The sequence below is a fragment of the Arachis ipaensis genome, chromosome B2 (genome assembly GCF_059453495.1).
Source record: "Arachis ipaensis isolate K30076 ecotype BB chromosome B2, ASM5945349v1, whole genome shotgun sequence".
NCBI lineage: Eukaryota > Viridiplantae > Streptophyta > Magnoliopsida > Fabales > Fabaceae > Arachis > Arachis ipaensis.
The window spans coordinates 125,297,794-125,322,362 of record NC_142437.1 but is presented as its reverse complement, the minus strand read 5'-3'; the positions used below and the strand labels follow the sequence as shown (position 1 = coordinate 125,322,362).

General features: G+C 31.1%; 3 protein-coding genes across 3 annotated transcripts; 2 read left to right on the top strand and 1 right to left on the bottom strand.

Moving 5' to 3' along the window:
• The first annotated feature begins 7,627 nt into the window (after positions 1-7,627).
• Positions 7,628-8,760, top strand: LOC107626494 (protein S40-4). Its single transcript, XM_016329387.3, has one exon. It carries the CDS (start codon positions 7,771-7,773, stop codon positions 8,305-8,307), a length of 537 nt encoding a protein of 178 aa, XP_016184873.1. The 5' UTR covers positions 7,628-7,770; the 3' UTR covers positions 8,308-8,760.
• Positions 8,761-13,045: 4,285 nt separating this feature from the next.
• On the top strand, positions 13,046-14,279 carry LOC107628631 (acyl-CoA-binding domain protein). Its single transcript, XM_088505149.1, has 4 exons — positions 13,046-13,308; positions 13,442-13,553; positions 13,665-13,703; positions 13,803-14,279. The coding sequence occupies exons 1-4, from the start codon at positions 13,175-13,177 to the stop codon at positions 13,890-13,892; spliced, it is 375 nt and encodes a 124-aa protein (XP_088361275.1). The 5' UTR covers positions 13,046-13,174; the 3' UTR covers positions 13,893-14,279.
• Positions 14,280-20,587: 6,308 nt separating this feature from the next.
• Positions 20,588-24,288, bottom strand: LOC107626493 (auxin response factor 18). The gene is made up of 5 exons (XM_016329386.3): positions 23,491-24,288; positions 23,345-23,380; positions 22,082-23,225; positions 20,990-21,906; positions 20,588-20,905 (listed from the first exon to the last, which is right to left on the bottom strand). The coding sequence occupies exons 3-5, from the start codon at positions 23,204-23,206 to the stop codon at positions 20,836-20,838; spliced, it is 2,112 nt and encodes a 703-aa protein (XP_016184872.1). The 5' UTR covers positions 23,207-23,225; positions 23,345-23,380; positions 23,491-24,288; the 3' UTR covers positions 20,588-20,835.
• Positions 24,289-24,569: the final 281 nt, after the last annotated feature.

Sequence of the window (24,569 nt, the reverse complement as noted above, 5' to 3'; positions counted from 1 at the left end):
CAAGCAACTTCTGCTGTCTCAATATATATATACCTATGTTCACCAAATGGACACGTGTCACGCGGTTAACATATTGGAGACATATTCTTAGGAAGGTTCCCAATAAAAATGGAACCGACGGTGAGGTAATTAAGGTGTGCAAATTCACATTAATTATTGGTGGCCCGTGATAATCGTAGGCCAATTCAATTATTGCTTGTTGGAAAGGTCAACCATACACACATGCAATTCCTTCATTTTCTCTCCTCCACTCATCATCTTCAAAATGGAAATAAGAGACACATTCTAGATGTTTGCTACAAATATGATGACCAAATTCCATCTGTTGCATTACATCACATGTGTTTATGAGACTACCAAATACATTCATTCTCATTCATTTTGGGCATACATTATAGGCAACTACTCAAATGAAAATGGTAAAAATATCTTTTTATAAAGACGATTTGTTTAAAAGTGTGATTTATTTATTTAGCCACATTTTAAATAAAGACAACACTTTTATAAATATCAAAATCTAACTATCCAATACATCATCTAAAGATAAAAAATAAAATATTTTCACATAAAGACAATTATAAAATCTTTATTGTAGTATCCACCTATATTATATTCTCCAACTTCACCATCATACTTGATTGTTAAGTAATCTAGTTATATTACTGAATTGATGATGACCTTTCTGTTAAGGTCTCACACTAAGAAAATTTGAAAATCTTCCAGATGAAATACTAAGGTTCAATTAAGTAAAGTTTTGGTTGTTCAAAAGTTTACGTAACTATATTTGATAAATTAAAATAAAAATAATTTTCAATAAGTACAAATTATAAAATTTGGTTTTAAAATTTATCACACATGAAGTGAAATATATGTGCTATCCAAAAGGCAAGCATCTCTATAAAAAAAATTACTAAATCAGACCTACACTACATTAATTTTTATAAATTATTTTAAAAAATAAAAATTTTACCAAATTGTACCTGGCTAATATAATAAGTTAATAACTACCTAGCAAAACTAATACCACGTTATCACTTTCCTTGTCCAAGTGACGGGGTTTTTTTTTTGTCCAAGTGACGGGTTTAAACCGAAAGAGTCCCGATTTAGAAAGTTTACTTTTTTTGCACAGATAAGCCCATTTTATATGGACTGAAATTGTATCTTGCAGTGGGCCCATAAACTAGCCTAAAATACTTCAGCCTAGAGAATAATAAACGTATGTTCATGTCCAAAAACCAAAAAGAAATGTTCAATACCAAAAATAAAAAAGTTGAGTGGATTTTGGTGAAAACAGGTTAAGAACAAACCAACTTGGATTGGTCGAGTGATAAGCTCACTCGTCCACTTGCATGCAGCAACCTATTGGCCAGCGACAAACCCTTAAATAGAGCTCAGTATCGCAACGGATTAGTCATTAACCTGTCGGGTTGGGATACCGTGGAAACAAAAAAAAAAACATGTTGCAAAAATCTCTTAAGCCATTCATGCACATCATACAATGAATTTCTCCGTCAAACTTCGGAGCTAATAATTAAATGCATTTGTTATTCTAAAACTTAATTAAACTTATTAGTACATTGTAGGTGTTATTATTGAGTGTCTAGTTAGTCACCAAAAAAAAAAAAAAAAATTGAGTGTCTAGTTAGTACCACTATTAACTTCTTCTTTTTAAGGTCACTAATAATGCACCTATTAAATTAAAAGTGTTGATTTCTTTATTTGTTTAATAAAAACTATTCCTTTAATATTTTCTAGCTTCTATCCTTTCCGATCCCTCACATACAAAACTCGAACCCAAAATCTTAAGGAAAACAAATACAAAATCATCTGTACAAACTACGAGTTCAAAAAATAAATCGAATATATTCAACATAAGTGTTCTCCCTCATTTTTGTCGATTGTGAAAATAGTTCACATATCCCCCCCCCCTCCCTTAATTCTCTCTCAAAATATTCAACTTAACTTGTATATAAAAGAATAATTGCGAAGTTGACATTTTTGTCGGTGAGTATTTTTTTAAGAGAAATTGTTAAATAAGATTATTATTATTATTATTATATAGAAATGACAATAGACAAAAGAGAAATAATGGCAACAACCATTTCTTGGAGTTTTTCTTGTTGCTATCTTGGATGAAACAAAATGATATATACGACTTACGTATTTTATACTCAAATGCAAAATAATAATGTTACAAGATCTAACTGGATAATTAAATTTTACAAGATTCCAATTGTTTTAAAAGATTTTTTTTCTCTTTTTTCGTACCACAATAATATTCTCTCTGTCAATTTAAAATTTCAAGTACATTCATAACTCAACTAATTTAATTACATATTTCAAAAAAAATTTTAAATATATTCAGTGTTTCAGTAATTTGTAACCGTTGATCTTAATTATAAAAAATATATATAATATATAAATAAAATCAATAATTAAAAATTATTAGAGAAAAGGACAAATAGATCATTGACCTTTTGATTCGCAAACATTTAAGTTCTCGAGAATTTGAAAATACATTTAAGTTTCTGACATTTTCAAAATCTAGACATATTGATCCCTCATGTTCATTTGGGTCTGTCAGACTCAACGGAAAAATCAAATGTGACTCCCGTTGTACTTGATACGGATGCACACATGAAAAAGTTTTTAAAATTGAACAAATTAGACTCAGGGATCGATATATCCAGATTTTGAAGAGTTCAGGGACTTAAATGTATTTTTAAATCTTCAGAGACTTAAATGTTCGCCGACTAAAAAGCCAGGGATCAATTTGTCATTTTCTCAAATTATTAAATACCAGTATACCGATATACTTACAAACTTTTCACATATTTATATATAGTTTGTGCAACAATACATTGAACTGAATGAAATTTATAGCACAAAACTCTCATGTTTCTTGAAAAAATGGAACTAATTAGTATTGGTAGGTGGTGATTGAGTCTAGGTGCAATGCATTATTGTTTAATTTGGCAACTTCCGAGTGAGATGCATGGTCCTGCATCAGACAAATTGTTCCTCCTTTTTCCGAACAAAACAACAAAATCTAAGAAGGGGTTTGTGTGGTAGTAATCTTCTTCTGTATTGGAGAGACAAAAATCTACGATATATGATCAATATCCTTTTATTCTTACCTAATTCGATATGTTGCTAGGAGATATATATGCATGTGCGCATGCATGCCTTTTATCTAATTTATTCACTTCTACTCTACTTTCACTCATTGTTTATAACTAATAGATAGATAAATAAAAATAGAAATAATGTTCGTAACTTATATTTTGGCGAGTGAATCTTAGCTTAAAGCTTAAATATCATTATTTGTATCGTTATTATTATTAGAAACCATAATATTATATTTAATACTAGCTAGTTCGTAAAGTGACATTGGTTATCTAGAAGCTTATTCTTGCACCCGGCTGTAATAATTAACTATGCATATAGGCTCTTACTTTTGAAACACATGTTTTACATGTTTGATTTCTCGATATATATCGGTGAAGATGGAAATGATATGATCATACATTATTAGGCTCTTATTTATTATTATTTTTTTCAAGTATTAATTTAATGGGATAAAGTAGTTAGCGAAGAAATAACCGGTGATGGTGAACGAAGTCCAACATATGATATTATATCGAATGGAAAAGTATAGGTAAATAATGAGAATACTAAATAATGTAAATAACGGATACGTTGGATATTCAATTTAATAGGTATTTAAATGATTATATTCATATTTTTAATTGGATGATTATTTCTTTTGATTCAATTTACTATGCACAGGTAATAATGATTAGATGTTCAATTTATTAGATGTGCAGAATTATAATATTAAAATTTAAGAGATAATTTTGAGTATAGTGTATTTTTACTCTAATTAAGACAATTTTAAAATCCATTATTCATATTGTTCGCAAAATCATTATCTACCTAACATAACTTATACCTTATTATTGTGCCCTTCATCATTCTACTTCGTCCCTATTTTCAATTAATCCATCAACCTCTTCGCCTTTCTTTTAATTTTCCATCAAAATGGCTTTGATAATTTTCTCCTAAACAAACAAACAATAACAAAAAATCTCAAAAATTTGAATATATTAAACAAAAAAAATTCATAACATAATCATAAACTAAGATTTTTAACATTTTACACACAAAAAAATTAAAAAAAACTTATCAACAAATAAGGATGGAAAGATCTAGTTATTAGCTGCTAGCAACAACATAAAATAAAAAACAAACAAAAAAACTCAAATAAAAAAAATATATAAAAAAAAGTCATAAATCTTGTACACAAGTGTTTTAAAACCTAAACCACCTTTCAAATGCTCTAAATCTCGTCTTCATCCCACTCTTCTTCTTATATTTTTCTTTTTCTTCTTCTATTTTGGATTTCATCCGCTACTGTGTAACAATTAAAAGTGGTAGTTATGGAGTTTTTTTTTTTTTTTTTATCTATGAGCTATAAAGGTAAAAGAGTAGAGAGAAAAAAAGAAAATTTAGATTTTAGATAGAGGGAAAAAAAAAACAGTGAATATATATTGTGAGAAGAAGTGTGAAATTTTTATATATAGAAATTAAAGAAAAAAATGAGATTAGATAAGAGAATAGATTTAGACCCATTTAATAATAAGACACTATTAATATAATGCACTTTCTTGCACTTCACGAGATATAATGTAAATTTTTTGGGTTATACTACGTGTACACTAAAATCTGTCATTAAAGTCAGTCATCAGTATAAAACACATGTTAGAATATAAAATACACATTGAAAATAAATCAAACTACACATGTATTTATACACAAATATATTGATGACTAATTTTAGTGTACAAATAGCATTTTCCAAATTTTTTACATGATGCCAAAAATAATTTTCTATACCATGGCAAAATATCCTCTTATTCCATGTATTTAAAATGAGTTATGTTATGTATACACTAAAATTAGCTATTGAAGTCCGCTATCAGTATAAAATATATATTAAAATATAAATATATATTAAAAATAAATTAAATTATATATATTTATATATAAATATATTAATAATTTATTTTAATAGTTGATTTTGGTGTAGTATTTTTTATTTAGAATATACCAATACTAATTTCGTATCAAAATATTTCTCTTGAGATATTATTTTGAGTACTATACTAATACTAATAGTATCTAATAACCGGTCATTATTTTCTCTGAATACCTAACTTTTGGAGGTTTCACACTAATATCAAGGTAATGTCAATAGCATAATTGGTCAAGTTCGTGTAAGCTGCAAAAGTCTTTGGTGACGTGTCAAAGATGTGGAACGTTTTAGTTTGATGATCATTGAAGTGTTATTGGTGGAACCCACAGCATGTCTTGGTTAACCCCTCAATAATAACTTGTATTATCCAAATGTGAAACGCAACATTATTGGATGTCCTTCAAATCTATAGATCTAGTTTTCTTTTTCTTTTCTTTCTTTTTTTTTTTTTTTTTGTCTCTGATCTGTAGAAAATAATGAATACCTATAAGCCTTTGTTTCTGTTATAAAAGAAGATGTTGCATTCCAATATGGTGAAATTCTTTTTGATGAGTGTTAGATATATATATTTATGTTTTTTTATTAGTTTAATTTTTTTAAAAATTAATTTTATAATAATAATATTATAATTTTTATTTTTAAAAGATTTAGAATTTCAATTTTTATTTAGTCCAAAAAATTTTTAGCATAAGATAAATTAAAAAAAAAAATATATATATATATATATATATATATACAAAAAATTTATGCAAAGTAAAATATATTTTTACGTGAAAGAATAGGTTAGAGATTTAATCATTTATATATCTCTTTCTATAAGTTTAAATTTTTAGAAAAAATAATTTTATGACAAAAATAAAAGCGAAAAAACTATTTTTAGTTTTTAAAATCATCTTTATCGATCCTTAATCATTACTTGTAACAAAAATTAAATTTAATCAACATTATAGTAGACCAGTTATTACTTAATATGTGATAGTTAATTAGTTATATAGTAAGGGATTAGACATAAAAATAAATAAAAATTAGCTATATATTAAAGATATATTTTTAAAATATAATAACTTTTTTAAGTTTTGTATATATTTAATAAATTTAAAATATACAAAAATTAATAATTTTTAATAAAATATTTTTTAATATTCTTGAAATATAGTCTTAGAGTCCATGTTAGCAAAATTAAAAAAAAAAAAAAGAGATCTAGCTAAGCTAACCCATTATATTAAGAAATTAATTTCAAATGAATTTATGAGAATATATATAGTAGTACTGAATATGAGAAGACATCATAGTTAATGACAATAATCATACATAAATGCAAGCAAAGGTATTTTGTCTTATGTCTTTGCTCAAAGCCTCAAACTAACAGCATTTAAGAATCTCTAGTTCTATTACTACTTTCTGTGGTCGAACAGAGAAACACCCACATTGGTCCACGTGTATGTGTGTTTTCATGAATTGGATAACTTTGCCCTTATCCGAAGAGATGAAATCGTTGAACAATTTTAAATAAGTAAGGGTGGATTACTGATTTGCCTACGTGTTATTTGGTGGATTGTCCTTCCTGCTGTCTCTAATAAGAAAGAAAGAAAGAAAGAAAACAATTATCAAACATAATCCAAATTAAGAATTGAGGTTTGAGGTTTGAGAATAAAACAATAATAATATAAAAGATAGACATTACTTTATTTGTACAAAGAGACAGTAAAATATATTATCATCTTCAAATAATTTTCCTTTTAAAGCACTTGTAGGTAAGTGTTTAATTATTAGCAGAAAGGTATATTTTTTAGGTATTTTTTATTTTTTTTCAAAGAATATGATAACTAAGATTAGAGAAATAATAGTAAGAGAAAAGAACAAATAGGTTCTTGACCTTCTGTCTCGTGGATATTTTTGTTCTTGATCATTGAAAAATACTTTTAAGTCACTTACCTTCACAAAACCAGACGGATCAATCATTGACGGAGACATTTGGACGGATCAGTCTCTGACGGAGGCATTTGGACGGAGGGACTGATCCGTCAAATTTTGTAAAGATCAAAGACTTAAAAGTATTTTTCAATGGTCAGAAACGAAAATGTTTGAAGGACAAAAAGTCAGGATCTATTTGTCATTTTCTCTAATAATAATAAACAAAAGGAAAAATGATAATATTTTTCATACATTTCATGTTAGGACATACATAACGATTTCCCTTCTATTAAATATAGGAATAGGGTGTTAGCTAGCTTTATCCATATCAAGTATGAGATGTAACTATGTAACTATATATGTAAGGTAGTTGTATTTTACGTTGTCACTTGGTAAATGTTGTAGAAATTTTGATTCGTGAATTATTATTTTATACAGATTAAGATTCATGGTAATGATTCAAAGAATAATAATTTTGATAACTAAATATTTTGTAAATATAAAACAAGATATCATTTATTTATAGATAACGAATAAATTAAAAAACAATCAAGTAATAAAATACATAATATATAATTACCTATTTGGTTCTTAAAAAAGCTTGTTTAGCATAAAATTAGGCGCTATTAGCGAGGATACGGTACAATACCCGGATTTAGATTAAAATAAAAATAAAAGAATGTTTATCCATAAATACTGAGAAAAACAATATAAATATATGCAGCGAGCAGTGAATGAAGACTTGGAACCGGAAAACATACACAGCAACAACCAACTAATCAACTTTAGAGAGAGAGAGAGAGAGAGAGTGATTGAATTGAATGGCGTCTAGGAAGAGCTTTCTTTCGAAGCAAAGTTACATGTTTCAACCAACAAGGAGCACCTCAAATTCGTGTTCACAGGGTGATGCCATGTTGGAGTTTGATGAAGCTGATTTGTGGAACAACATCTCCGTTGCAAGTAACAACAAGAAGGGCTTCTCTTCATCGTCATCATCATCATCATCATCTGCATCTGGTTTGAAGAGATGTCCTTCTAGGAAGGTTGTTCATCATGATCATGATGTAGCTGCAGCTACCTCGTTGCCGGTGAACATACCTGACTGGTCAAAGATTCTAAAGCAGGAATACAAGGAGCATAGGAAATGGGAGAGCGATGATGATGATGATTATGAAGATGATGATGATGAGGACGATGATTATAAAGGAGGAGGAGTTAGGGTTCCCCCACACGAGTATCTGGCAAAGACAAGAGGGGCCTCTCTCTCTGTTCATGAAGGCATTGGAAGGACCCTCAAAGGTAGAGACTTGCGTAGTGTCAGGAATGCTATTTGGAAGAAAGTTGGCTTTGAAGATTAATTAACTTCTAATCATTATTATAGTCTCATTAATTAATTACATCTTCTTCTTCTTCTAATCAGAGATCACAGTATAGAAGAGACTTGGATAGATCCGATTCCAGAATTTTGTATTTTGGGGGAAAATTTTGGATAAGGTTATATTATTATTAGTTTAATTTAATTATTACTTAATTAGCCTCTGTTATCGGCCAGCTAATTAATTAACTATACTTGTTGTTGCATCATGTTCTACAAAGATAGATCCATGTGTGTCATTATTGTTCCTTGTTCTGCTTTAATTGTATGGGGAATTTTCTATTGTTGCCTTGCATTGTAATGTTAAGTATTGATTACGATTAATTAAGGAGAATAATCCCTTCTCCTTCATTTGGGTGTCTCACAGTTTTTAAGGACCCTCTTGCTTGTAATCCACTATTATTCTAATGCAACTTTAATTATGAATGATTTTTCATTTATGCTGCTTATTATTGTATTATCATTATGAAAAGAGTACTATTAGAAAATCAATGGACTATTTGTATAATGTGTACAATGGACATTGATTTTTGGATTCATCAAAGATCGAACTCTTGACTTTTCGGATTTAGAGCTCTAATACAATGTCATGATATTGTTCATCCCAAAAATTTAAGCTAATTAAAAAAAGTAACACTAATAGTTATATGTTTAATACCTTCTAAACCTCTATTATACACATTATACAAATATTCCATTGACTCTTTGTACTTTTCCTTATGAAAAAATTGAATTGAAAATGATTAAAATGGAAGACGAGAAAGCAATTAAAAGCAAGAAGAGGACAAGGCATATTTAATGGTGGTTTATGAGTTAGGATAGGTTGGTTGAATAATGGAAATAATATAAGAGGAAATTAAATAAGGAATGGTGGAGGCAGATCGGTGGGTGTGAAATCTGAAATCTACGGCTGTGTGTGAGTTTTTGATGGTTAACTTATTAAAATTGTATGTACCAGTTTGGTGAGAAAGGTATTGCTTAGCTACAACATCACTGACTTTTGAGTTTTCAGTAACATTATTCATGCATATATCAATAACACTATACTCAACTTTTTCCCATACCCATAAAGGACACCACTTACTTTATTCTATCTTATTTTTCTCTTTGCTAAAGTACCTTACATAATCACATCAAAAACCACTCACGTTATTTCCTCTAATTTCTCTCATATTTTCATCACTCACATTCACATTCACATTATTGCCAAGTTACTGACACTAGCACCCCCTTTTTCAAAGTCCTAGATGAAACTCGATAACTTACTTAATTAGCTTGAATACATTATTGTACTGATTTTCTTTTATCTAAAATTAAAGAAAATTCCCTTCAAAATGAGGAGTCATACATTCAGATAAAAGGATAAGACCAAAAACACTAAACTCATTTTCCATGTAGCAACAATATTTATTATATTATTTTATAATTCAATCGAATTGAAAGAGAAATGAAATTTATTCGGGATGGTGATATACTGATGATAGATCTTTTTTTTTAACCCGCAAGTCTCATACTATAATGAATTGTATTGGAAATGTCGACGTGAGATTTAATTTGGACCGCGTAACTATAAACCCTTTCATAAATTAAGAGGGTTAGACTACACCATATAACGATATATCAATCCTCGATATTTTATTGGGAAACTATATAAATATATGTTTCAATCGCTTTCCTAGCTAAACGTACCATCATATCACCATATCTTAACAAATAATTAAATTTTTATGTTACATATTAATGCAAAAGGAAAAAAAAAAAATAAAAATTAAACAAGGTAGTGCGATGTTGTTGAAACCAAAAAAATATAATAAAAAAAATCTTATAATCGATTAATTTATTCTTACTTGAGTTGGTCTTCTAATGATTATTTTTTAATACACTTAAATAAATATGGATGTTCGCAATTTCATTTTATATATACTACAATTTATAGATAATAACAAATTCTTAGATAAAACTTTAATTAGCAACAAATTTATTCTTATTCTACTAAATTAGGTGGTACGTAAAAAAGCACCAACAGTTAGTTAGAATTCATTAAATTATAAAAAACAATTTAAGTATATTAATATATTAGTATTTAGTAAATTTTATATAACTATTAATTTTAATTATATATATTATATATATATTTTTTTTATAATTAAGATCGACAATTAAAAATGACCGAAACACCAACAGATTAGTATAGTTGAAAATTTTCCTAACCTATATGCAAACTATTAATAAATTATAGTACTTAAGTTAATGCTGAAGGATAATGATGTAGGACCGGAAGTAAATAAAAGAGGACAATGTTGAAAAATTAAAGATGAAGGACTAGAAAGTTCTGTACTGTACCGAATGGGCGAATGGAAATTAGACAAGTGAGGAAAGATTATTTAGCAGCATTTAAAGGAATCACAATTGAACATTATTATCCATAATATTATTCTTTTCTGTTTTTAAATAAGTATTTTTTTTATTTTTATCTAAAAATAATTCAAAATTTACTAGAATTATAAACGGTAAAAAATAAATTATAAACTACTTTTTAGACTACTACAATAATAATTTTCTATTTATATATTTACTTAATTTATTATTTTTATCACTTATTTATTTCAAAATTGTTAGAGGAATATTTAAAAGTTAATAAGATTACATTAATTTACTAAATAAATATGTATTTATAAAATAAGAAATGAAACTTAAAAAAAAAACTTTATTGAGAACGAATTAAATAATGAAAAATAATTTTAATTTTAATTAAAAATACAAAAAATATAAAATGTAATGTAAATATTCTTCTTAAATAATAAATAATCATCAAATAAATAAATAATCATCTTATAGAGGATTATTCCAAATTCCTAGACCACCACTACAAACCAAACAAGAGGCGCAGTCGCTTGATTTGATAGATATGTCATATGCGTGTTTCTTATGGATACGTTGATATGGCTTAATTAATTAATTAATTAGCTACTCCTTGTTCCCCCAACTTTGGTCGAGTAGTGAATTAAATATAAGTGATTAGACACAAAAAATGTATTAATGGCTAAATTATTTTATATTTTTAATTATTATTATTTTTATATAAGTAGCTAGTCTCCTAAAATATATATCATTGTGCTTAATGATTTTTTTTTCTTGAATTATTAATTTCTATAGTTGAACAGTAGTAAACTTTGTTAGTTTGTGTAATTATCAGAGGGTTTAACTTGTTTGTTTTAATTTAGTAACACTAATATAAAGTGATTTTACTATAAGGTTTCTTTGCTGCGTTGAAAATGATAACGAACGATCCTTTGCACTAAAAGCTGGCATTTGAGAGTCTTATTTGAACTCCCATGCAAACAAACAACATATATACGAAACATTGTAGATAGAAATGTATTTAAACTATCTATCTATGTAATATGGATCGCATGATTATCCACGTTCACAACAATGGACCAAGAATTTGAAATTTGGCATAAGCAAAGCTATGGAAAAGGAAGTTAATTAATTAATATATAGTATGTACTCACTATTACATCTTGCTTTATGGGAGGATAGATATAAGTCTAGTCTAGTTTTGTGTCAAATATATATATATATATATATTGGGCACTTAGCTACCACCATACCACACAGTTAAGTTTAGGACAAGTTTGTTAGCCTTCGTTATTCTGTGTTGTTGGATCTTATCTACCCACTATCAAACTGTGATTATCGCTGAAACGAATCTAATTTCGGTCAAGCTAAGTGTGTGTAACGTGTTGCCTAGAATGGGTTCTCCCAAACTTATATTCATGCAATGATTATTCACCTCGTCCTCGTTTCCATTCGGTATTATAATTAATAATTAATTCATTCATGTTGAGAATTAGATCACATCAATTATTATATCCTCTAGTTTTGGGCATTATCCCTAACTACAACTTTCCCTGTTCATGCATGGCTGGTTGGACAGAATAAGAGAATATACCTTTTATTTAGCCATTATTTTGCTTTTTGGGTGGACACAGAATATATCTTTTGTATTATTAATCAACAGAAAATTCTCAGTGTTGGTATATTTTGGTTTTCTATTTGAATATCTGGTTTTGGATAAGATTCGTGAACAAAAAGCAAGTATATATATATACATGATGATAGTAACATTCATTAGTAAATGGCAAATTAAGGAGCTAAACCTGTGCATCTCCCTATGCTATGCTCTCTAGAACATACATGTGTTCTTCATTACATATATAAAATTAATTACTTGGCGCTACATTTTGACTTTACGTTACTTGATATTCCTTATTATTATTATTATTTATCAAAGACTTAATTGGTTCTTTCAAAGTTGGTATTTCGTCTTACTATATGCCAAAATATGACTGATTCAAGTAATTAGAAGGAACGAGGGTAGTTAAGTTTTTGGTTAGTTTTTTTTTTTTTTTCGGTAGATTAGATAACCATTAATCCTAAGTACCCCAATGGATTAGGCAACTCTCAATTCTAGGTACACACCCACACACTTCTTACATACTTACCAATTTTTTTCTTCTCGGTTGCAGCTGGTAAGACTCGAACCCGAGATCTTTAAAATGGGAAGGGGTGAAATGACGTGTGAGCTATGGCTCATTGGCAAGTTATTGGTTAGGTTTGAATGGGGCAGGGAGGCGTGATTTGATTGGGCTTCCTAGAATGGGTCCAATAAGGCCCAATAGAAAAAGAAAGAAAATGTAGGTGAGTGAGTGGTGTGGTGTTTGACAAGGTTGGTTCTTGTTAGGAGTTGGGACCTCAAAATGTGAAATCAATAAGAAACCCTCTCTCTCTCTCTCTCACACACACACTCACTTCTGCACTCCTTTTCAGAAGAAAGAGTGTGTGATATGGTTGTGGTAAGAATGAAGAGAAGAAGAATCATAGCAAGCTTGGGTTTTCTAATGCTAATGGGTGTCGCTGTCTATTTCAGGCTTTGGGCCATTCACTACAGCATCTCCTCTGATGACTCTGAGCTCCTAAGGTTACCTTCCAACCCCTTTCTCATGATTTAAGATTCCTGGCACTTTGATTGTAATTTGTGGTTCTAGTTTGACAGAGCAGATAGGTGATCATAATATCCCCTTGTTTTTCTTGCCAATTGATGATTTTTGCAGGCGACAGTTTGACATTGCTAACAGGGAAGCAATGGACGAATCTGCCGAATGGAGGCTAAGGTATGACCAGGCTGTAGATAGGGAAAACAAGTGTTTGCAGGAGCTTCAACGGGTATGCTATCTTCCTCTTCACTTCATTCAACATTAACATTTTCAACCATGTATGCATCTCTATGCAGTAGCTTAAACTTTTGTAATGATTCTCTACTTGTGTATGTGGCAGATTAAGGGTACTAATAATAAATTCAAGATCCTGCAAAAGGTATGCCTATGAATCAAGTTTCATTATAAGGCTTAGTTGTTGTTGTGATATCAAGTTTGTTGTACTTGAGTGTTCTAACATTGACATTCAACCTATCAGGAGAATGCAATCTTGCTTGAAAGGCTGGAAACATTGAAACGAGAAGTTGAAGACCAAAAGCTCAAATGTAATTCAAGAAAGCATTCATGATGTGAAGCAACTTGTCCTCAACTCAAGTTGTTTATTTTCAACCACTGCTGTCTAGCTATATACACTTTATAGAGGATTTCTGGTCTAACGTTTTCACCTTAGACTCACCAAACAAGCATCCACCAAATGAAAAATATACATGAACCATATACTAATCTTCACACTTTGTTATCATCATCTCATTCTCCTCTGGATTATGCGTTATAGTTTTACATTGTTTTATTTACCTCAGAGAAGAAATAGCAACATTTTGTATGCTTCATATGTGTTAGGAAACGAGCGAAAGCATAACAAGAAAATTGACACAAATGATGTAATGCATGTGTTTCCAAATTGATTAGAATGTTAAAAATTTGATGTGTTAGTCAGTCGGCTTATGACCAGAAATTATTAACCTTTTAGAATTTCTGAATAAGAGAAAATATTGTGATATTTTACTATTAAGTATTATTAACATATGTATCACAAGAATGTTCAACCAATGGTGCAAATTCATAATTGATTTTGTCAAGTGAATTTTACCATTGAGAGAATCTCAATTTTATCTATAAACCAAACCCTCTGGGATATATGATGTACTATTTTTTTTTTTTTTCCGGGAGGAGGGGAGGGGGTATCTTCGTTTTTGTTAAGTGCAGGGACTTCTTCTTCTCTCTAAAAGGACATGGTGTAGGGGCCTTTTATTTCTGGACATCATGTAGGGCGTTACATTGATTCCAAATCAATAATTAGGCATCCAGTTGTCAATCTAATGGGCCACTTATTAGGTTCTTGTTTGACACTGCCACAAATTGAAAAAAAAAAAAAGAACTCTCATTATCTTGTGTAATTCAGCAAATAATCTTTCAAATAATGTATTAGACAACATTTTTTTTTCTGTAGATATCTAAGTTTCGAGAGATTCATGTCCCCAATAAAACCTTCAAGAATTGATTAGAATTGTGTTTAATACGAAAACACAAGTGAAACTCTATTAGAAACAGAAAGTTCATGCTTCTATCTATGTATACTTAAATTTGTTACATTAATAAACGCGAGTTACCTTGAGGATCTTTTCTTGCTCTTGAATTGCTCCAAAATCACTGCTCCTCATTTTTCTTAAAAGATATTATTTAAAAAAAGCCCAATAGGCTGAGTGATTGTTGGGGTTCCCTTGAAAAAAGAAGAAAAATGGAACACAAGTGGAATAGAGTTATAGTGGTAAAGTCTCTATCAAGTGTAGCTTGTGAGTGATTGGAAATGGGACCCACCCGCACGAGGCTGTGATGGAGACACGTCATCCGAATCTATGTCGTGTTTGGATGACCCCTTCAAGCCCTTTTACTTTGGTTAAAAACTTGTATAACCTTCTCACACGGTTTTCCCTGATAATGACTTCTTCCTCCTGTGCCTCTTGCTTTTATGGGCCCCACTTTAAAATTAAAAAAGTAAAAAGAAGAAAAGAAAATTAGAAAAACTAACCCGTCATCTCTCTCTTAAATTTATAAAGCTACTTATTAATTTTTCTTTTCTTAAAATGATCGTTTTCAAAATTTTAATATATTAAATGCGTTAAAATGTTTGATAAATACTTATTACTTCTTTTTCTTCAAAAACTTTATACAAACAAATACCTTAAAATACACTTGTTAGAAAAAAAAAAGATTCAATGAAATCGTTATTGACAATTTGTGTAAGATAGTGGAGGTAACATGTTTATAGATGCATCTTGTGAACACACATGATGAACATTATTTTAATTGAATAATGGACTACATATATATATGATGAAGTATATGTATATCTTATCCATCCCGACATACGAGACACTAGGGTGGCACCAGATAATTCAATATCTAAAATATATCCAACGAGTGGTAGTGGTTAATCAGCAGAAAATTGATAATTTTGTTGTTCAAATATGTCAGTTTTTAAAACAGAGCTAATAATATATTAGAAAATTTTTTAAATGTATCGAAATATGAATATTTTAATAATTTTGACGACTAATTTTAATTAATATATATTATATATTTTTTTATAATTAAATTTAACGGTTAAAATTATTGAACATATTAAGCTTAAGTTAGTAAAAGAATTAAATTTTAATCGATAAATTCTGTACTATAATTTTATTCTGTATAATAAAAAATTTAAGAAAAAGGACCAGACCTTTAATTCTTTTGAGTCTTTTTTTTATAGTATTTAAAGAATTTCTTATACTGCAGTACTAGTCAGTCATAGTATATATAGTGAAGAAGACTATTTTACTTTGCGTTTTTTCCGGTACACTAATTAATAAAATTGATGAAGTAGCAATTAATGCAGCCAATACGCTGAATTACTCATGTTATGATCGTCTACATCCTAAGTCTTCCTGTTCCTTTATCTGGCTTAGCATCAGATCGAATGACTCTATAAAATTATGTCGCTACTTACACATAGTTCAAGTAATGTAGGAGATATCTCTATTTTTTTCTTGAAGAATTTCTCATACAATCGGTTCTTTTTCCCTAATTTTACATATCAGTGTAGTTAATACACTTGAAATTCTTCCCATATATTATCCTTAAATTCAATTTTCATTTTGTATCATAAAGGGTGACAATAGTGTTTACCGCTGACCATTATGGCAAAAGATGGAACAACTCAAAAGAAATGGGTGGTCCATTTGGTATAGTCGAACTGTAAAATTTTCCTTTTTCTCCATTTTCGTACGGAAAAAACGAGTGATATATTATTATATATTGTTTGAAGAACAGAGTCAACGGACTCGTATATACTATCATGAGAAATCAACTTGTTTTTTAAATTTTATAATGAAAATATGAATATAAATGGTTTTTATTAATTATTTGATTTAATTAATTTATGTCTACTTCTCCTCCTCTCCCATATCAACAGAAAGTTAGAATCCCTACAGGAAATTAAAGAGGTATGTATGTGTAAATGTGAACAACAATATTATTAAGAGATGGTAAAGATAATAGTAGACATACATGAAGGAAGCAATTGTACATTGAATGCAAATGAAGCACATATATACTTGGATCCATCAAATTCAAAACAACTAGGGTCCATTTAATTACTTCCTTTTAATATTTCCTTTTTGTTTTTTACTTTTATCTTCTTAATATTCTTATTTATTTCATTTGGAAATTGACGTTTCCTTGACGAAATCGTAAAGCCATGTTAAGTTCAGGTTATAACCAGGCCATGGAGATTTATGTTTGTTTAATATGATGGAAAAGCATGCCATATTTGGTGGCAAAATGGTGGGTCCTGAAAACAAGACTAGTCCAACCTGAATGAATGAAGAAATACTATTAATGCTGAAGAGGAAACTCTTCTTCTCACCTTTCCTCTTATTTAATTTCCTCCATCCATCCATCTCTATTCTTCTTCTACACAAATCACTTTTCATACACTAATAAATTATTCTAAATATCTTCACTTCGATATCAAAGTATAATTTATATGTATGAGTGTGTGATGTTGTAGGCACATTCATATAATAATTATTGAGGCAATTAACGAAGAGATGTCGTTGATGATACGGTTTCTTCATAAGCTAGCTGTGTCACATGATCCAATTCAAGATCTATTTGTTTTGTAGGGATCCTTGTGTTTCGGATTGTGTCTTCTCAGTTTCCTAGAGTTGTATTGTATACACTTAATGCTTTGAACATGGAAGCTTCAACCTAGCTAGCTTAGCTTGGTTCCATGGAATTTTGTTTTCTTTTTTGGGTGACATGTGATGATGAATAAATACGATGACAAACAAGGTTGGACATGTCCAAACATCCCACTTCTACTCATGTATGCTTCTAGCTAAGCTCCAACTAAAATTTAGAAAAATGTACAAACTGGGTTTTGATGCTTTTATCTAAATTTATATATAATCAAATAAAAAATACAACGCACACAACTAGTCATTCATTACTTTCCTTCTATACGCATAAATGAAAAAAAAAATCACGTGCAAGCAATAAATTTGAATGATGTATAACTAGAATAAACTCTTCTACGCATTGAAAAAGTAAAATGTGTATTAACCTCTATTAATAATAAGGGAAACATTTCAAGTGCACCGGGAAGTACCGGTGCACCAGTTGTTTTAATCATTGATTTCAATTAATATATATTATATATATTATTTATAATTCAGATCAACGGTTAAAACAACTGAAGCACCGGTCTTGAAATATTTCCAATAATAAGTTGCATTAGAGATGTGGTAATGGAACTCCTTACTTTTTAATATTAACTCTTTTAGATTAATTTTTTTTAATTAACGTCACTCAAAAAAACCCTCATGTAATTGTAAGGTATATTTTCTAATATAAATAATGCTAGAGAATTAATTTTTTTCCAATTACTATTAAATATAATTTTAAAATTAATTAATTTATTTTAAATTGTAAATTTTTAAATTTTATAAATATTAACTGATTAATTAATTTTTATAAATTATATTGTAATAATGTTATGAATTTGAATGTAGTGAGAGAAGAAAACAGCCCGGCAGCCAACCCGCCGCAACACATGCGTAAGGGCACCGTCGATGATGTCAGCCGCACGTGAAGCAACCCACTTTTTTTTATTTTTTATTATTATTATTATTATTAGGTATTACCAAACAAGTCTTTAACTTTACCTTTACTTTACCATGCATGGCCCCACGTTCTCACGTGTGGCTTGTTAAATATTATCTTATCTTATTTCATTTGTTTTGTTGTGTCTTGTGTCATTGTGTAGTGAGTCAAACTGGAATAATGTGTCTCTCTTCTCTTCTGCTTCTTCTTGTTAGTCCACATAATTAATTAATAATATTTCTGTTTCTTATATTAGTTACCAAATAGCATTATTTTATGCTTGTCACGCTCCGAATCTAACCCATTATTGACTTTGTGTTTGACAACTCCCTCTGCCTTTTACAATCCCGATATCACCACCCATGCTTTGCTATCATATGTGCTTTTGTTTCCTTTTCTTATTTCTTTCATTAAAACTATTAATTATATAATCCATCCATACTTTGCGGCATCACCATGGGACCTGTGTTTCGTTGAATTTTCTTCTGGATTTTTATATATTATTGTTGGTTACAAATTACCAGTAATATCATCTAATAATCTATTTGTAAGGTATTACTAATTTGGTAAAAAGATGTTCATTAACATTCCTAACTCAAATTTCCATGAGTGATTCTTTAGATGAAAAAGAGAGGACAAGACACTAAAAATATCTTTTTTTTAAAGATGTTTACATATGTCATGTTATTATTGGATATTCTTATTAAAACTGGTTAATAATTTATTTTTTATTATAAATCAGAACAAAATCGGTTTATTATAGCAACAATAATAAATTTAATTGTCTGCATTATAATTATTAGACCCGATTTGATCCGATCCAATTATACCATTTAAATCGAATATCTTTAAATTTTTTGATAAAAAGACAATTATATCCCTGACTTTTTGTTTTTCGGACATTTAAATCCCTAAAAATTTAAAATACAATTAAATTCCTAAAAAAATTGAATTTATTGTTATTGTTATAAAAAAATATTTTATTCTAATTTGTTAAAAAAATAAAAAATAATTGATTCATTAATACGTCAAATAATAATGCGACACGTAAATGTCTTTACAAAAAGACATTTTACGCATCTTTATGAGAGCATTCCCTTAAAAAATAGAGAAAGAAATTGTTTGAATAAAATTATGATAATTTTACCCCATAGAATGACAGTTGTAAGCATAGTTTTTCAAATAAATTTAAATGGTGTTAGGTTTGTATTCCAACAAAAATCTCAATTTAGATGTTAATGTTAGGAACCTTGGGTGGAGGCATGCACGTTTATCTGTGATTGATTAAATTCCATGTGGCAAGTGATTAGTTGATGAGAATGATGGATCATGATCCCTGTGATAAAACTTCTCATTAAGTCAACTCTACCTATGTACATATGTTTCTCTAACCCGTGATTACCCACCCGGCCCCTTCAACTAACTAAATATTTTCCTTTTTCTCTCTTAAGGGTTTACTTCTTCTTCCCTTCAATTTATGCTTTAATTTTCCGGGTCAACCAAGCTAACATTATTATTTTGGGAAGATTATTAATCTCTGTGTGTCTCATGAACTGAAACTTGTTCACATTTGTTCACCTCATTTTTCTTGGGTTTACTTATGTGCTAAGCTAGTATATTATATTAATAAATGCATAAGAAGGTTGAAAGACCTTGCTTCTAGTTTTTGCATTTTTAACAAGGAGCAAAATAAATACACATTATTAAACTTACCATATTGCCAGTCATTAATATTTGAATTTGACTTGAAAGTGAAGTTCCTAACAAAACCATGCACCAATTTTCCACCAACCAAACCAGAACAGAAAGACCCCCCCAATTGATTATTCTGTTGACAAGAGTTATTATGTTTACATACATTTTGGGGCTAAGGGCCAAATTTAATGCAACATGAAACTGTTTTATATGTATGAGATGGCAGCAACAAGACAAAAATGTAAAAATATCTTGAGGTTAATTGCAGAACAACAACAGAGTCACTTTCTCTTTTTTCAATTTAAGTGTTTGCAATTGATACACAATACAATAATACAGACCAATCTATTTATATCAGGCTCTCTACCCTTTCAACAAAATTTAGAACAACAAAGATGTGCCAAGTCAAAATTGAGAAGCAAGAAGGAATAAAGGATCAAGAGTTATGATCACTGCAATAAAATCTCAAAATCCAAAATACAAAATATATCTCCAAGACAGATCAAAGATTGAGAAAGAATTATCTTGAAGAGTATGATATTCAAAAATCAGATCCTTCCTTCCAATTCTTAAGGAAGGGGTAAAAAGGGTCATAAATGGGAATATAGAGGATTTGATAAACCAACTATACAATTGAAAAGGGTAAAAAAGAATTGGTTTTATTTTTTCTTCAACTACACTCCTACATTGTCACTGCTGGAATCCATTAGAATAGTCAATCTCTTTGTTGTTCTTGAGAAATCACTGCAACAATAACATAAAGGACAATGAGATAAACATGTCAAGCCTTAAGTTGGATTTCAATTTTGCATTTCAAGGGGGTCTTACCTGAATGGTTCATCTCCAAGGTGTTTGACTGCACCATTTATGTCTCGGTAGAGCACATGACTTAGCATCTCGGATTTTTCGATGCCAAACATGTCTGCTAGCTTTCTGTGCAGTTCATCGTACGAAGCAAGCAACGAGAGGTCCAATGTCCGACCTACATCTTCCGATTCCATAAAAACTTTGCAGTGACCGGTCTCCAAACCGGCCTCGGTTTCTTGACGGTGATCCCTATACCACGGGAACCTCTCACAAGAGGAGCGTTCTGGTAGGCCTTGGTGATGCAGAGCAGAACCAGAACCATCAGAAAAATTATTGAGTTTATCAGCATTTCCATCAGATGAACTATTTCCGGTAAGAACAGGGGAGACAGCATCACCAGAGCTGCTGAGAGAGAGCTGCTGCTCCGTGAGAATCTTTTGGCCAAAAAGCACAAGCTGTGGTGTCTTCCCTTCATCTGGTTTCTTTGAGGATTGGACAGAACTCGCCATAGATAACAAGCAAGAGACACTTTCACTGGTGCTGGGTTTTTGCAATAGTAAGTTATTGGGGACCCTGATTGGTGTAGCAGCGTGATCAAGAGACGGGAAACCAGCCGAATATAGACCTGACTGCAGTTTACTGAGGTGGAGATCTGATAAGGATATACCATAATGACCATGCCTGGCTCCCTGCATGCCAGCAGGAGTAGTTTCGGGTAGACAACCATAGGGGTTACTCGGACCTAGAAGGTTGCTGGAAAATGTTGGCACATGAATTTGGCCATCAAGGGGAAAATCCGGGTGTTGGGGCAATCTTAATTTCTTCCGCGGTGGTGAGAAAGGCGAAAGATGAAGGGCAGGCATGTTTGATACTAATTCAACAAGCCATGGACTCACTCTTCTCACATTTTGAAGTAAATCTGGTTCGTCCCATGTAACCTATCAACATATTCGTAAGAGAGTTACAAACTTCATTGATTAGGAATCATGCATTGTATGATTGAATTGCGCAATGTGCAAATATATATTTATAGTTTCTACCAAATTCAGCATATTTCAGAACTATGTAATGTTCTGTTCTAGTTTAATATACTACTAAGCGTATGTTTGTTACCTGAAGAAGCCTCCAAGGTGAGTTAGGCCATCCAAGGGGATCAGCAACCTGAACTGAAGATATGGTACCCATAAACCAGCTAATTCGCGACGAGTCCTCGGTTTCAAAGGCCATCTTGAACCTTATTCCAGAGCACCACCTAATCTGCAGTGCAGCTTCAACCAGTGAGGCCTTCACACAGAACTCGGGCGTACTCGCGCGAGGGTAGTAAACGACCTCAAAAGGTTGCTTGTTGGCAGCAAGAGTAGCAGCTTCAATGACTGCTTCAGGCCGCACTTTTCCCTTCCCCATCATTCTCGTGCCAGTGTCCAATCCATTTCTCAAGAGCCTCATATCATCCTCCTTCAGAAACCCTGGAAATCCACCATAAGGCATTGGACAATTTCCACCCGCCGGATTCCAACCTGAAGAAGCCTCAGGCCCGCCTCCCAGACCCTTCTTTGCTCGCCGAATCCCAACACACAGTTCCCCATTGTCCGCCCTCAAAAACACAATTGAGTCCCCAGCCACAAGCTTCTTGTGATTCACAAAAGTACTCCAACCGGTAGTTAGGAGGTGCCGCCTCGGCGTGCCCCTATAAATGTGCCTAAACTTCCACGTCTCGCCGTGAACATCTTTTGCAAGTATGCTCTGTACCGGAGGGTCGGCCGAGTAGTCCAGCCGCGGGAAAATGGTCTCGGCACAATACCTAGGAACCGAAAACCCCCCACCGTTGTTGGCATCGGATTGAGTCAAGGTCTTTGCAAATGAAGCAGGCTTATCCTGAGCCTCAGGTTCATGGATTCCACCTCCTCCAACAACACCAGCATCATTTCCATAATCAGCATCATTGCCACTGACAGGAAGAAGCCTAAGCTTGGCATAGACCTCATCAGTCTCAGGATCAGCCATGTACTTCACAGCACCAACCCTGCATGGAACCATAGGTGGAACCACTTTGGGGCAGGTCCTAAAGTTCACAGGACCACATGCATGCTCAGCATGGCCCTGAGGGAAGTAATAGACCTTTGTGTTCACCTGTGGCATCTGCACCATGCCACCTGCACAGGCATGCCATAGCTGAGGGTCCAGACACTTCTCCACTGCTTCTCTTGTTTTCTCCTTTGACTCCATAAACGTTATCATCCTCAGATTAGCTTTTTCACTGCATCAAATTCTCACACTTTCATCAATTTTCCTTAATTGACCCACACTATTCGATATTCTTCACAAGCAATTATCGGGTGTAATGGGGAAAAAAAAAAGAAGAGAAAAATTAATTACCTGAAAAAGCATATATGATCACAATTCACAGCAAAGCTGAAACCAGAAGAAAAGCAAAAAATAAATTAACAAATAAAGTAAAATAAAAATCAGTGCCAATTACAAAATCAGGAAAACCTCAGAAAGTGGATGCAAACTATGAATACCATCCAATTTTGCTGACGGAAGAATTCAGACTCCAGAAGCTTCCTTCTCTATTTTGCTGTCAATTAAACCAAACTTCTTTTGTCTATCCACAACTTTGAAACAATTGGGGGAGTCGAAAAGGGTAGCTTTCATGGAAGAACGAGAGCCATGTGAAAGTCCATGGAAGAGAAACAACACTTGAGACACACAATTTTTTTTTCTTTCTTTTCTCTGTGGAGGATGCTTGAAAAGGAGAATTTTGAAGGAAGAGTTGAAATTGGAAGAGGCAGTGTTTAAGTTTACAATTGAAACATTGCCAAAAGCGTAAAAAAAAAAGCTCAAGATCCAGGGAAAAACATAGTGTGTCCTGTCTGTGAGGTAGACAGTGAAGAGGAAAGAGAATATAAGAGAAGCAACAAAAGAATCTGTAACTGAATTGCAGAAGAATCTCCGCAACAAGATCTCTTCAAAGCTCCAAAATTTAAGCACAAAAAAGCTCACCCCAGAAGAAAAGGAAGAGAAGAAAAGAGAAAAAAATTAATAAAAAAAGAAGACAGAATTGTTATTTATTGTGTGTTTAGAAAAGAGAGTAGTTGGTGTTGAAGGATTGAAAGGGATGGAAGAAGGTGATGACGAAGTGTATGGCAGACATGGATGGTTGGAAGCAGAGAGAGAGAGAGAGAGAGAGAGAGAGAGAGATGATAAAAAGGCCAAAGTGAGAGACCCACACTTCTTAACGCAGCAGAGGAGACAGCAGAGGGGGCCTTTTCTTTTCTCTGTCTATGTTTTTTTTGTAGAATATTTCATTTCATCTTAAAGTTAATTCATTTTCTAATATTTTCACTTTTTTAGATTACATTACATTTTAGTCTCACTTCTATGTTCACCAAATAATAATAATAATTCATCTGTGTACCTGCTAGGATTACTAAGCAACCCATTTTATAGTTTCAAAATCTGTATTATTAAAATTTTAGCTCAATCTAAAACATTAGTAATGCACGAGTAGTATTTTGATATAAATATTAATATAAGTAAATTATTAATAAATAGTAATATTTTAATACTTTTATAATAAAATCTTAATATTTTGATTAAT